Genomic DNA, 15,297 nt, shown 5'->3' on the forward strand with positions numbered 1-15,297 from the left:
ATGCCTTTAAATTGCTATTTTCGGCGCTCATGTCCGCGGGGCAGGAGGGACCCGCTGCAGATTCTCCATGGAGAATCTGCAGCGGATCTGATTTTCCCCGTGGACATGAGGCCTAAGGCTACTTTTTTTTTTTTTTGGACAGTCTTGATGAATGACTTATATCTTATCTCACAATAGGTATGAGGAGACACAGATTTGCCCACTTGAAAACAACTGCCCCTTTGCTCACGGAAGAGAAGAATTGGCAGAGTGGCATGAACGCAGAAAAGTCTTGCAGTACAAAGTTTTCAAAGCCCGTAAAGACATGTTACTGGAGCCCAGCGACTCTGACTTTGGCATATATTCCTTCATTATGCAAGACCTGGCAGAAGATTCTGAAGAGAAAGTTCCTGCAGATTCATAATGAAGCTGAGAAGTATTCACATCACTCATACAAGACATGATTTAATTTGTGAAGCTGGGTAGTTACTTTCAAACAATATATCATTAAGCCTAAGTCACTGCTTCATCCCAGGTCGTACATTGAAAGTATTAGTTCACCCAAAGAACTGAGTGCAGAGAGTCTCCAGGATACATTTTCTATGTATGTATTAATAATTATGACATTTTCTACCTTCTCTGGGGGGGAAAGCGGCATCTGAAATATTCCAGGTTTTGGACCCGTGAATTAGAAAATTAATTTTAAGTTTCCTTTACTTGTTGCATTACATATAATTAACATTTGGTGGTGGACTGACTCAGTAACTTTCTTATTACTGAGTTTACTGCCAGATTTAAAAGCCCTAATCCTATTTAAATCCAGTTGAAGTCTTTAATTGAATAGTTAAGTGGACAAGTTATTAAAACATTCAATTAAGTTGTGAGCACAGTACGCAATTTCACCAGGTCCAATTGTAGAGATGATATGAGGTTGACAGTACTAAAAAGAACCCATTTATCTTCTACCTTGTTTCTTCTTTGCAAGGATCAGATGGTAGTGTCACTGCTGCTCTATGTATTTCTTCTATTAGGATATGTAAGGGCTGGGCAGGTCCCAGGAACCAAGGATTTGGTGTCCAGTTTTCTTTTAAGGTCTATAAAAGTCAAGATAGTTTTCAGTATTTGGTCTATCTCTGGTGATACACTTACAGTATGTGGAAATGCCTTGGTTTATTTGCACATAGTTTCTATTCCGTTCTTGGAAGAGGTGCCTACGTGGTAAGATATCTTGCATGTTGGGGCTCCATTATTCAACTGAAAACTTAACATTTCTAATATTCATCCATTTTCCAATCTGAAGAGAACACAATTGAGTAGAATGAATGTCTGCCTTCTCACCAGTTTAGTTGATGGTTTAGTGGAGATTTAGTCTCTGACCGCTTTTAAGCGAAAAAAGCTGGAGATGTCACTGCAATACCATTTTATAGCGGCCATATCAATTAGATTTCAGTGGAACCAGTTGATCATCCAAAGTGCGTTGGGATGTTCCGACTCTCTTCTGAGGACAGATGTCAGAGCAAGAAAGGTTTCGACAATGCTGGATTTGAACATGCTTGATCCCTTTGTTCTCGACGGTTGATAAGCTGCCACTAGAGATATCTGAAAGTGGCTTACTCCCTTCTCCCAGTTGTGATATGCATGCAGGATCGACCAAACCTGTGTGTTTCGGGGTTCGGAAGGAATGGCTGTTGGCCAAGTTCTCATAACTCAAGTGTTTGAGCAGCTTTACCAAACTGTTATCTAAGGGAGGTATGTTCAGATCAGTAGTTTTGTGTTTCCATTGAAAAGTGGACACTAAATAGATTTCTGCAACACATCAATCAGGGAAAGGAGACTGCTAAAAACATAAATCTTATAGTGCATGGCACAATCTAACTTCATAATCAGTAGTCATGATTAGTGGGAAATGCATGTTCTTTGAATTTTTAGGAGAAAGTCCACCACCAATGAAGAGCCTAAGGCCAATGACTTCAGCTGCAAGTTGATGGAAAATAATGAAATTACTGCTGTTGCTGCGTGGCAATAATAAATGTTTTCATCTTTATTGTTCACTGATGGCCGCCATGTATACAGGCTGATGCATAGCATCCATCTGTCAATAGTATTTATCTGAGGACTGCTTCAGATCCTTATCCAGCTCACTATCCTGCCTGAGGTGGTCAGGACTATTAACCCTTTCCAATCCACTGGCTGACGTCTGAAGACATCATGATTTGAGACTATACAGCTTCGATGTTGGAAGACGTCCGTCGGGGTTCTCTTACTGTAGATTGCCAGCCTCTCTGCTGTCGGAGCCTATCCAACATGTCACCTCATGCAATACTGGCTTTAGCCAGCATATAGCGCTGTTGTATAACGGCAGAAAAAGAGTAAGCCCCACTAGGAAAACCAGGATAGAAATTGGATTGGACAGGGTTAAAACAGATAAACTGGCAGTTCATGGGAGTTGTGTAAGCAGAAAGCAAGCTAAACTTTTTCTGCATATCTGAAGTTACAGAAACCGTGTAGCTTGCTATACTACGCTGTTTTCGTAAATCGCATTCACTTGGAAATCAGTTAGAACAGGCAGTTTGGTTGTTTCTGTAATCCTGAACACCGGAAAGCAGCAATGTATTCCCATCTCATCCATGTTTGATGGGAATACACCTTTAATAGTACAACTTACCTGTCCCTCTGATAAGCTGACCTCAAGTGGAGCGGTATATCATGGTGACCGATTAGCTTTAGAGAATTCTGTCACAAATTCTGGTTTCCTGTTTTATTGTTGATGGTGTGTATAAAGGTCCTAAGATCCTGCTAGTGGTGGCTGCAGGCAGCCAGAATTTTATAATTCAACTTTTATGTGTATGCAGTGAAATTGAAGCTCTGGAATAGATAGACAGCACCAACCACTGTAAAGATACGCAGCGCTGAATTATGCCACAACTCCTTAAACGCAATGGTGGTCAAAGCTTACCTGACTTTTCAGAATAAGCTGCCATGTGTGTGTACATGAGCTATAACTGTTTTTGGGGTTGTTGTATATGGAATATTTTAACCGTTTTTCCCTCTGCATATTCCATTTGTATTTCTCAGTTTTCCCTGAGCTGGTGGGTATAGACTAGCTGTCATGATGTCTCCATACAATACACAGAGTGACAAGGGGAGATCCTGCTCTCCTAGCTATACCAAAAGCAGCAGCAACAACATGGAGGCCAGTATATAGCAGTACTAAGCATGAGACTACGGTGCCTATTTAAGGCCTCATGTCCACTAGGAAATTCGGGCCTGCGCAGATTCTCCATGCAGAATCCCGCAGCGGGTCCCACCTTTCCCGGCCTGAAAAATGATTTTTCTTACCTGTCCGGACGCTGTGGGCTCCCTCCGTCGCGGCCGGATCTCCTTTCTCTCTGCCTGGCAAATGCGCCGTGCACTCTTTTTTTAAAATTTGTTTTTTTTCTTTTTGAACTCCTGCTCTCCCGCGCCGGAGAGCAGAAATTCAGCTGCGGGTGTACCACAGGAGCGGACGGCTTCCATAGGCTTCTATGGAAGCCTGCGGGAGACCTGCAGAAAATGGAGCATGCTGCGTTTTTTTCTCCCGCACGTGAGAAAGCGCAAATCCATTAAAATGCCATCCACGGGTGCAAATTTCAATTTAATTGACCGCGGATGGCCAATGGATCCCTATGGGCAAAATTGAATGCAAAATCCGCAATTCAATTTTGCTAGTGGACATGAGGCCCAAGGGTTGACACGAGTGTTGAGAATAATGATGAAGCAGCAAACATGCTATGTGGTACTACATTATAGCCTTTAATGAAAAAAATAATCTAATGTGAGTTCCTCACGTAATCAGGTAGCAGAAGGTGGAGTTTTTCTTTGCAACAAATAAAGTCCATAACGGATTTCATTTTCTGGTGAAGAGTTGTTGATGAGGGTAACATCCTCCATTTCATCTGCCCTAGTTTTAATGCATGAAGTCTGGCATTCCTCGTCCGTAAATAACCAAATGGAAAAAAAAAACTGATGTAACTTCTTTGGACTTCATTTAGCATGTGATAGTTGCATAAATATCACTTTTTTAGATATGACTTTTGCACAGTTAGGCAAATCTATTAATAATGTCTGATAAAAATTCCAACTTTCCATTAGATTAGACATTCCTAAAATGCTTCAGATTTATCACAGTGGATCTGCTGAATGAGAAATCTTTTGAATCTGTAGATTATCTTGTCTAACTTTATATCACCTATTAGTTGGCTTAGATAAGCCAAAAATTGCACCAAAACGTGGTGTAATTTTTGACATACAGTTGCATTTAAGCCACAACCCCTTTTCACAAAGCCACGCCCCTTGGTCAGACAAGTCGTAAAAAGTGTCTTTAAGTATCGAAAAACACACAATAAATGTGGTTCAAATCATATAAGATTTCCAATAGTAAATCTGCCTCTGTGTATTCTTATGATGGGGTACAGTTGTCGAGCATCAAAATGTCTGAGGACAACCCAAACCTCAAGTGGGATTTGATCCGACATGCTGATGTTGTAGTCTACTTGAAAAATAAAGGTAACATAACAAGTGTTTTGGTAACACATATGTTCTTGTTTTTTTTTCTATAGAGAAATCAATAAGAAAACACCTTAAAAACGTCATACTGAGGGTATAGTAACATAGTATGTAAGACCAAAAAAAGACATGTCCATCCAATGAGGTAGAAGCCAATCCTCCCCATTTAAGGCGGGGCAAAATTCTGTCTCGATTCCTTTCTGGCAATTGGAATAATCCTGAGATGACCAACCCTTCTGAAGTTATTAATGATTATCACAAAATATTGTACTGCTCAAGAAAGGTGTCCAGGCCCCTCTTCTACTTTTTTATCGAATTTGCCATCAGCACGTCCTCAGGCAGAAGGTTCCATAGCGCTCTAACAGTAATGAATCCCCTTTCTATGTTGTGTAGAAATTCTTTTTCCTCTAGACTTTCTTTCCTCTAGTCCCTTGTTACAGTCACAGTTCTGGGTATAAATAGATGATGGGAAAGATCTCTGTATTATCCCCTGATATATCTATACACAAGCTAAATAACCCCAATTTTGATAATCTCTCTGGGTATTGTAGTCCGCCCATTCCATTTATTACTTTAGTTGTCCATCTTTGTACCTGCTTGAGCTCTGATATGTTCTTCTTGAGTACTGGTGCCCAAAACTGTACACGGTATTCCATGTGTGGTCTGACCAGTGACTTGTAAAGAGGAAAAACAATGTTCTCGCCATGTGCCCCTAGACCTCTTTTGATGCTCCCCATGATCCTATTTGCCTTGGCAGCAGCTGCCTGACACTGGTTGCTAACTAAAACCTCCAAGTCCTTATCCATGTCAGTGTTCCCAAGTGGTTTCCCATTTAGTATATAATGCTGACATGTATTTCCCTGTCCATGTGCAGAACCTGACATTTATCAGTGTTAAACCTCATCTGCCCCCAACTTCTCCAGATCCTCTTGCAACTGCCTTGTGACCTCTCTTGTGTTACTTTACATAGTTTTGTATCATCTGCAAATATTGATACTTTACTGCACAACCCTCCTACCAGGCCATTAATAAATATATTAAAAAGAATAGGGTTCAAAACCGACCTCTGTGGTACCTCACTAGTAACAGTGACTCCTCCAGTACTGCCCCCGTGGTACCCTACTAGTAGCGGTGACCTAATCAGAGTATGTACCATTAGTAACCCCCCTATGCTTTCTACCACTGAGCCAGTTACTTACACACATTCTTGCCCAGACCAAGCATTCTCATTTTATATACCAGCCTTTTATGCGGTTCAATATCAAACACTTCAGAAAAGTCCAGATATACAAGATCCAATGACTCCCTGGTCCAGTCTAGAACTTACCTCCTCGTAGAAGCTGATCAGGTTTGTTTGACAGGAGCGATCTCTCACTAACCCATACTGATACGGAGTATGCTATGATTTCCAAAACAATTTGCTATGAACCCTAAAAAATGCACAAAATTTAGAAAAAAAGGCACAAAAATGTATAGTTTGTAGTGCGTTTCGTGATTCCCTATTGACCTACAGCTGATCTGTGCTCTTTAGCTTTTATTTTTCCTCGTATCATCTTGTTATGTTGATAATGACAATTTAATAGGTTTATAAGTAGTATTGGTTGCAATTTTAAAGTGCTCACACACATTAGATCCTTTTACATAGAATGATCATAGTTCAGATTCTCGCTGGATCACGGAAATCTGAACTATAAGGCTGGGTTCGCACAGGGCGGATTCCCGCCGGAAATCCCGCGGTTTGGCCGCAGCAAAAACCGCGAGATTTCCGCTGGGAGAACCGCCGCGGCAGCTTTGAAGCGGCCTGGCCGCTCGCTCTTCCACTGCGGCCGGCGCTCCCATAGAGAAGAGCGCGGCCGCAGCGGAAAGAAAAAATAAATAGACATGCTGCATATTCTAAAGCTGCGGTCGCCGCAGCCGCGGTTCCTGCCTGACTTACCGCAGCGGATTGGCCGTCCTATGAAATCTCGTCCACATGGCTGGCTAATCCCGAGATTAGCGGCCGCAGGCGGATTTGCCACGGCGAAATTCCACGCAGAATTTCCGCGGCAAATCCGCCCTGTGTGAACCCAGCCTAATCGTTCAGTATAAATGCAACTAAATGACATAATAATTAATTCACTTATTGTTCGTCATTCAGTTTAGGCCGGCATAAAAACTAAACAATGCTCGGCCAGCATAAGTAGGCAGTTGTTCATCTGTGAATGACTGCCTGTTTACTGTGAATGGAGGCGGGTGACTATAGCAATCTCCGGCGCGCTTCGCCTCCATTCACTTAGCGATTATAACTAGGACAACTGTTAGGCACCTAAGTGTCCAACAATCGTCCCGTGTAAGTCATATGGTCCTGCATGTTTCAGTATGACTGGCCAGCTGTGTGATTCGCATGGAGGTGAGCATGCAGTCAGAAGGCATACGGTGTCATTTGGTCAACAGCTATTTATGGTGTACGGGCATCCTAAACTGCTGGGAGGTGAGAAGGGTCCACATTAAGAATTGATGGAGTTCCTTCTTGTTCGTGTAAGCTAAGGGAGATAAATGGAAGTGCAGATATATAAGGTACAGTAAGTTATAAAGTGCCAAAGTGAGAAAAAATAAACCCTCTGTGTTTGGTGCTACATGTGGAGTGGGAGGGGGAAGAGTAAGATGTTTCTGTTGTAAAAGGGGTTGAGCGGTTAGAAATTCACTTTTTAAATGTAGGACCAAATCCCTTAAAACAATATACAAACTTGTCGTCCTCATCACCAGCGAACCAGCAATGCAGCCCCGCGATTCTGCAGCTCTCCTGACAGTGGGAGTCAGTTGACCACTGCCTGCCAATCAGAGGCCGCAGTGTCACCATTCAGAACGCCTTGCATCACGGTGCCCAGCATGTGAGCACTGAGGCCATGAGAACAAGGCTATGATTGGCAGGCAGCAGTCACTTGAGTACCGCAGTCAGCTGAGGCCGAGAGAAATGTGGGGCTGGATTGCTAGGTCTGAGGAGGGTAAGTACCCATTTTTGTTTTCTCAGTGATATGGCCCCAAATGCAAAAAGTGAATTTCTGTTCAAACAGCGCCTTTAATTATGGCAGACCGTACTACAGAGGCAGATTTAGGGTTTCAGTGATGCATGATGAATACTTTTTCTTTCTTAGTGAGAGGCCTCTTACGAGCCAAGCCAGAATCCTACTACACACTGGTGAGGGGCAAAAACCCCAAACAGCTGTCTGTGTATGGATCCTGGCTTGGTTTTCAATTCCCAATCATTGTTATAAATCCCTGGACATTGATTTGCAGGAATGCTGCCATTCAATAGGCAGGGCTGCAGAGGTATTGTTGTGTCTTCCTTATTTGCATATATTTCCCAGAGGAGCATGCATGACCTTATAAATCTCATCACGCACCTTCTACATGCTTGAGGAAAGCTGATATCCTTCCCCACCAAAATGCAGTTGGAAGCGCGATACATGCAAAGTGGAGACCCAACCTCGTATGTCAGAGCTGGACTGAGCAGTCATTAACTGTTGTGTTGGAGGCTCTCCGGGGGATCAGTGTAAGGAGTTATAGCAGTAAATTAAACTTTTATACAGATTAGGTTGCAGAGCTTCAGGGCGGCTTCACACAGGCGTATTTGTGCCGCGCATTGCGCGTGTGGAGTTAGCGGAGAATAGACTCCATTAATGTCAATGGGTTAGTTCACATTAACGATTTTTTTTACGCACACTTCAAAAAAATATAGTATCTGCTTTATCTTTCAAGTTATTTGCGCACTAAAGGGCACCATAGACGTCTATGGGAGACGCGCAATTCTGGGAAGAAAAGAACACATCTGGATCTCATTATACTAAATAGCCATTTAAATCACAACATGGGTGTGTCGTGCGCATATCGACAGGCTCTACGTGCGAAAAAAAGGACAATACTATTCGCCAATACACACGCAAATCAACCTTGCTCACTACGCGATTACGTTGCACTGAGGCTAGCGGATTTGTGCTTTCTTTAGTCTGAAGCCACCCTCACACTGACTGCACCACCCAATCTCTTGAAAGTTCAGACTGCTGCTATAACGCCTCACACTGGCCCTCCGGAGTTGGTGGCTCTGGACACGTTATTACAGGGGCGTTCCTGCATGGAAGACCTGTCAAATCCCTAGCTGCCGCTGGCGTCAAGATACAATAATACCTGTGGACACTACAGCACACATCACATAACAGCGTCCTGCCGCTTCACATATACTGCAAGTAGCAGGGCACAAGGCTTGCAGTTTATTATTGCAGCACTCCCCTCGCCATCCATCACTTGCTCCCCGACCTCTTCTACTCCTTGCCGTCTGGCTGGCTGCGGCCCCCTCAACCTAGATATTTGCTGTCTCCCCAGTGGTAGGGTTAATATCGATTTTATAAAATCTTGCCCAATTGAAATGACAAATTAATTCAATTAATTGCCCAACCCGACCCAGCTATAAAAACTTTAATTTGATTCCATATTGCTTCATTTATTAAAAAAAGTGAATGCTCTCTGTCTAATCCCCAGTCTCATGAGTCCCACTTGTCCACGGTCTTTAACCCCTTAAGGACTAAGCACCGTAAATTTAGTACACTGGTATAAATTGTAATGTAGCTAATCCTGGCGTATTATGAATGCATTCACCAGTGGGGGCGCCATCCTATAAAATGGCCCTATCTCCTAGACATTGTAGAAGCTCGTGCTCGGCATGCAGTCTACCGTGGATCTAGAAACAAATGGCATCATCCTATTGAGTCACTTCTTTTCTGATAACCACAACACTTGCAACTCAGTAGACACCCTTCCTCTGGGCAGAGCTTGCATTTTAAACAATGGATACTTTTTTCCATGAATGGTTCTATTTTTGGGCTAGGAGAACATCCTTAATAGAGGCGAGCGGGTCAGCCCTCCATGTTACACACATGTGTCCTCTGTGAACTTTCCAGGATTCCGGGAATAAACACCACTACTCTTCTGTACATCCTATAGAAGTACATTCTGTATTTGTAAGGTCATTCCATTGTTCAGCGCTCATTTGTGTCCTATCTGGACTAATAATGAGATATTAATAAAACGTCGCAGTGCAGCGTTGGTTATATATGCTAACCTTGGTTTGGTTGTTGATGTGTAAGGGCTCCTCTACATGGGCGCATTTGTGCACGCGGAAAGTAGGACCCATTGATTTCAATGGGTTTGTTCACATTTCCGTATTTTGTGCGCGCATTCTGGTTGTGCCAAAAAGAAATGCAACATGCTCTACTTTCCTGTGCATTTGCACATCAAAGGTCCCCATAGATTATAACAGGGGAGTGCACAAATGCACATGAAATACGCAAGGAGATGCATAATACACTGCGTAATTCAACTGGAATAAGAACATATCCGGAACTACTGTTTCCCTGAAAATAAGACCTACCTCGATATTAAGACAAAGCTACACTACATGCCAAAAAAAACAATACTCACCTAGTAGGCGGCGTCAGGTTCCCTTGCGTGGGTCTCCGGCGCTTCTGCAGGCGTCCATGTAGTTCTGAACACGGGCAGAGCATTTTTTCCTGATAGCAGGGTTTGAATACCTTGCCTCCAGCAAGCAAGTGTTCTGATTGGCTGACGTGGTGCTCAATTAACCAAACACAGCCATTAAATGATGTCATTCAATAAATGGCTGTGATTGGCTAATGCGGCGCTCGATAAACCAATCAGGACAATCGCTTGCTGGAGACTAGGTATTTAAGCCCTGCTACCAGGAAGAAATGCTCTGTCACACTGCCTCTTTTGGGGCAAAAAATTTATATAAGACAGTGTCTTATTTTGGGGGAAACACGGTAATTAGCCATTTCAAGTGGTGCGTCTTTTTTCCCCAAACGCAAATGAACATGCCCTGCAGGTAGGAAAAGTACAGTAAGATATGCTGATGCGCATGCAAAAAAGCATTGCTTGTTCTGTAAAAACACAGTGCTCTTAGGCCAGAGTGCCATTGATTCTGCGAAACAAAAAGAAACTGAGCCTTTTTCTAATTAGACAGCACTGGCATAGATGCACATTTTCTATTACTACAGGTATGCAGTCGATATTATGCAGGATTGCTACTTGTCTATTACTGGTCCAGAGTTGTGTCATCAGTTCACTTTAAATAAATGGTTTTACTTATGATTAAGAAAAAAATGAACAAACATTAGGCAGCTGTCAGCCGAATGCTCGCTATTCCTCCTGCCTCTTCATACATAGGCACATTCTGCCGTGTAGTGCTCACAATAGGGAGGCGGTAATAAGCTGCTGCCATCATGACTGCTTGATAAAGGATTGGGCATGTTGAAATCCATCCTGCCAGTCCTTTCCTTTCCATTTTTTTCCATGATGTCTGCACTGGTGGAGACTCGGTACATCTGCCTCCTACACATTTCATGGTCAGCTTGTTCAGTTGACATTCATCTAATGAGGATGAGCAACCTATGGCACCGATCTGTGTGGCCCCCAACATCTGATCCACAGTCATGTTTGTTTGTGACTGCTCACATAGGTTTTCTGTCTCAAAGAGAAGAGGTTGGTGCATAACAGCAGTAAAGTACCAATAGTGCACTATGTCCATAATTTTTGCAGAATGGGGATTTCCTGTGTGATGCTCCAGGAAGGAGGAGATGAGGTGGGAAGGTGCCCCTTGCATGACTCCTGCTATTGTGCTTCATGAAAGTAGTGGAACACTTAGTTGTTTCAGTAACTTACATAAACAGTAATGAAGAAAGCCGCATGCATATATTATTTATTGCTTTCTGGATTGTGAAAAAGAGCCCCCTGACAGATGAGATTTCTGGAAGTGGGACCGGCCTCTATCAGACATTTATGGTTTATATGTTTCCTTTAAGTTTTAGTATGACCATCGGAATTGGCTCAATGCGGCCCTTGGACCAGAAAAGGTTGGGCATTCCTGACCTAATGTGTTCAGCCTTCTTATAGTTTGGTGCAGGCAGTGTTATTACTCTACATATACTTTATATTTGGGCACCCTTTACAACTTATTCACACGGGCAATATTCTCACACAAGTTTTGTCCAATTGTGAAATTGATGGAACTCGCACTGATTCATTTAATGGGCTCATGTACACAAGCGATTTTACTCTCAGACCGATGGTCTGAGCTTGAAAGATGGCTGCATGTCCTATTCTTGTGCGAGTCTTACAAGTGAATAGGACATGTAATGTGTAGTGTCCCACAGACGGAATGTCCATGAGCTGTGCAATGCGAGTTCTTGAGCGCAACTCACTATCAGCCGTGCGTATACACCCTTAGACTTGGTGACACCAGAAAATAACCACCTGCCACGTTATAGATCTGCACTTAGAAGATGGATTTTTCCAGAAATAAGATTTTTGCAAAGTCTTACTGGCTCATCAGAGAATAACTCATCAGGGTTTAGTGTACACCATTAATACACCATTGTGGAGGGCAATTACCTACATGCTGCTCATTAGGTGACAACATTTCAATCCAGTTGGGCTTATTTTGAAGCCTGGGATAGAAGATACCAGGATGTGGACCATATACATGATTTCAGTGCCTTGGTGCGAATGTACGTTTCATTCACCTGCTGACGACCTTTAGTTTGCACTTAAGTCTAATTTACCTTTTTTGTAATGAGAATTTGCATGTTCTTTGTGATTTCTATTTAAATGTACTTTCCACTGTGTATTTCTATCACTTGTCATTTCATGCGGAGAGACATTAAACAGCAGCGACCATTCTGCTGATTATAGAAAACTGTTCTGACTCTACTAAATGGACAATGAAAATCTTATCCCAAACCAAGTCTTTTTATCTGAGTACATCAATAAAAAGGATATTTTGTCTGATTTAATGCTTCATTGCTTCGTAAGGGGTGCACACCATATGGTGTGACTTACTTTTATATATGGAGGAGCCAAAATGGATTCTGGAGATGACAGAAGTTTGATACTAAGAGAGAAGAGTGGTCGATACCAAAAGAGATGGTTGATACTAAGGCCCCCTGCACACGAGCGGAAATTCCCGCAAAATTTATGCTCGTAGAAACTGCCATAGGATTGCGTTAGGAAACGCAATCCTAGGCAGATGGCCGCGATTTGTCCGCGCGAAATCACACGCAGAAAACAAATTGCGGCATGCTCTATTTTTGTGTGGGGCTCGCAGAGCCCTGCACAAAAATGTCAGTCCCTGGCTGCCGGCTCCGGTCTGCACATGCGCCAGCTGCCCGGCAGCCGGCACATGAAAGAGCCGTAGCCGCGGGAGCAGGTGAGTGCAGCGTTGGTCCCTGCAGGGGCTCGGGTCGGGTCCCACTGCGAGAATTCTCACAGCCAGATCCGAGCCGGTCGTCTGCAGGCGGCCTAAGAGAGAAGAGCGGTCGATACCAAGAGAAATGGTTGATCCTAAGAGAGAAGAGCGGTCGATACCAAGAGAGATGGTTGATACTTTCCACAGCCCCTTTGTATGGAATACAATCTGCTTTTCCAGTATTAGGCCGAATGCACACAAGCGTGCATGGATTCCGCATTGGGAAACCCATAATTTAAGATTAGTTAATTACAGAATCTGCAATCTTTACGGAATTGTCATTCTAGATAGGCCGCAGATCGTACGTGCAGAAAACACTCTGAAATTGAGCATGCTGCGATTTGCTTCTCCGTGAGCCGAAATCGCAGTTGATTTCCGCTCGTGTGCGTGGAGCAATCACTTTTGCATTGCATCCTATGGACGGACATTGCTGCGGAACTCGCTGGCAGACGCCTGCTGTGGATTCAGCAGCAAAAATCCGCCTGCGTGCCTTGGGCCTTAAAGTGCATCACTTGCTGCCATGCAGGTCGTCTTTCTTATATGTTGTGTTTACTGAGATTTCTTCAAGCTTTGGATCTTCCTAGTGAGGACAGCCATGTGTTGCATACAGGTACCCTGGCACACATGGCTGACTTCATGTTAGGATGCCTTTCTCGTGACCCTCGCATTACACGCATTCTGGCCACTACGGATTACTGGGTGTACACACTGCTCGACCCACGGTATAAGGAGAACCTTTCCACTCTCATACCCGAAGAGGAAAGGGGTTCGAGAGTGTTGCTATACCACAGGACCCTGGCGGACAAACTGATGGTAAAATTCCCATACGACAGCGCTAGTGGCCGAAGGCGCAGTTCCGAGGGCCAGGTAGCAGGGGAGGCGTGGAGATCAGGCAGCATGTACAGCACAGGCAGGCCAACACTCTTTAAGGCCCTTGACAGCTTTCTGGCTCCCCAGCAAGACTGTGTCACCGCTCCCCAGTCACGGCTGAGTCGGCGGGAGCACTGTAAAAGGATGGTGAGGGAGTACGTAGCCGATCGCACGACCGTCCTCCGTGACGCCTCTGCCCCCTACAACTACTGGGTGTCGAAGCTGGACACGTGGCCTGAACTCGCGCTGTATGCCCTGGAGGTGCTTGCTTGTCCTGCGGCTAGCGTCTTGTCAGAGAGGGTGTTGGGGGAATCATCACAGATAAGCGTACCCGCCTGTCAACCGACAGTGCCGACAGGCTAACACTCATCAAGATGAACAAAGCCTGGATTTCCCCAGACTTCTCTTCTCCACCAGCGGACAGCAGCGATACCTAAGCAATACGTAGGCTGCACCCGCGGATGGAAGCATCGTTCTGTATCCCCATCAAAAACGGGGACCTTTTCGCTTCATCAATCTGTGTATAATATTCCTCCTCCTCCTCCTGCTCCTCCTCCTGAAACCTCACATAATCACGCCGAACGGGCAATTTTTCTTAGGCCCACAAGGCTCAGTCATATAATTTTTCTAAACAATTTTTATACGTTTCAATGCTCATTAAAGCGTTGAAACTTTCACCTCCACCAATTTTTATTTTAACTGGGCTGCCTCCTGGCCTAGTTACCAATTAAGCCACATTAACCAAAGCGATTAATGGGTTTCACCTGCCCTCTTGGTTGGCCATAGCCAATTTTTCTGATGTACATTAGTACTGTTGATACAGCAATTTTTGTGGGCCCTCGCCTACAGTGTAATCAAAGAAATTTGTAGCCCACCTGCATTACAGCTGACGTTACATCCGCTGTGTTGGGCAATGCAATGGGATATTTTTATGTACCGCCGGTGGGTTCCAGGGAGCCACCCTTGCTGTGGGTCCACAGGGAGTTGTAAATGCATCTGTTTCCACTTCTAAAGAACCCCAGTCTGACTGGGGCATGCAGTGTGGCCCGAAGCCCACCTGCATTAAACATGACATTACTACCTCAGCTGTGATGGGCAATGCAATGGGATATTGTTATGTACTGCCGGTGGCTTCCTGGCACCCACCCATGCTGTGGGTCCACAGGGAGTTGTAAATGCATCTGTTTCCACTTCTAAAGAACCCCAGTCTGACTGGGGCATGCAGTGTGGGCCGAAGCCCACCTGCATTAAACATGACATTACTACCTCAGCTGTGTTGGGCAATGCAATGGGATATTTTTATGTACCGCCGGTGGGTTCCAGGGAGCCACCCATGCTGTGGGTGCACACGGAATTCCCATTGCGGAGTTGTACCTGCCAGTGACTATATATAAAAAAACGCGGTCTGACTGGGGCATGCAGACACCTTGACAGAATGAATAGTGTGTGGCACATAGGTTCCCCATTGCTATGCCCACGTGTGCAGCTCCAGATGGAGGTGGCACAGGATTGGATTTCTCATTGCTTCTGTTCAGCATTGTGGGCTATCGCCCCGCCCCTTTTAAAGAAGGTTGCTGCCTAGCCGTGCCAACCCTCTGCAGTGTGTGCCT

The 15,297-nt window shown here is 44.3% G+C and overlaps 1 protein-coding gene across 3 annotated transcripts in view; it reads left to right on the forward strand.

The window, feature by feature from the left end:
• ZC3H7B (zinc finger CCCH-type containing 7B) overlaps positions 1-12,360 on the forward strand; it is a 97,796-nt gene extending 85,436 nt beyond the window's left edge. For all 3 annotated transcript variants that reach the window (XM_066596362.1, XM_066596361.1, XM_066596360.1), the window contains exon 23: positions 178-12,360. In XM_066596362.1, the coding sequence (XP_066452459.1) occupies positions 178-403 (226 nt within the window). In that variant the 3' untranslated portion in view covers positions 404-12,360. The remainder of the gene's footprint in view (positions 1-177) is intronic.
• Positions 12,361-15,297: the final 2,937 nt, after the last annotated feature.

The sequence above is a fragment of the Eleutherodactylus coqui genome, chromosome 3, assembly GCF_035609145.1.
Source record: "Eleutherodactylus coqui strain aEleCoq1 chromosome 3, aEleCoq1.hap1, whole genome shotgun sequence".
In the NCBI taxonomy this organism is placed as follows: domain Eukaryota; kingdom Metazoa; phylum Chordata; class Amphibia; order Anura; family Eleutherodactylidae; genus Eleutherodactylus; species Eleutherodactylus coqui.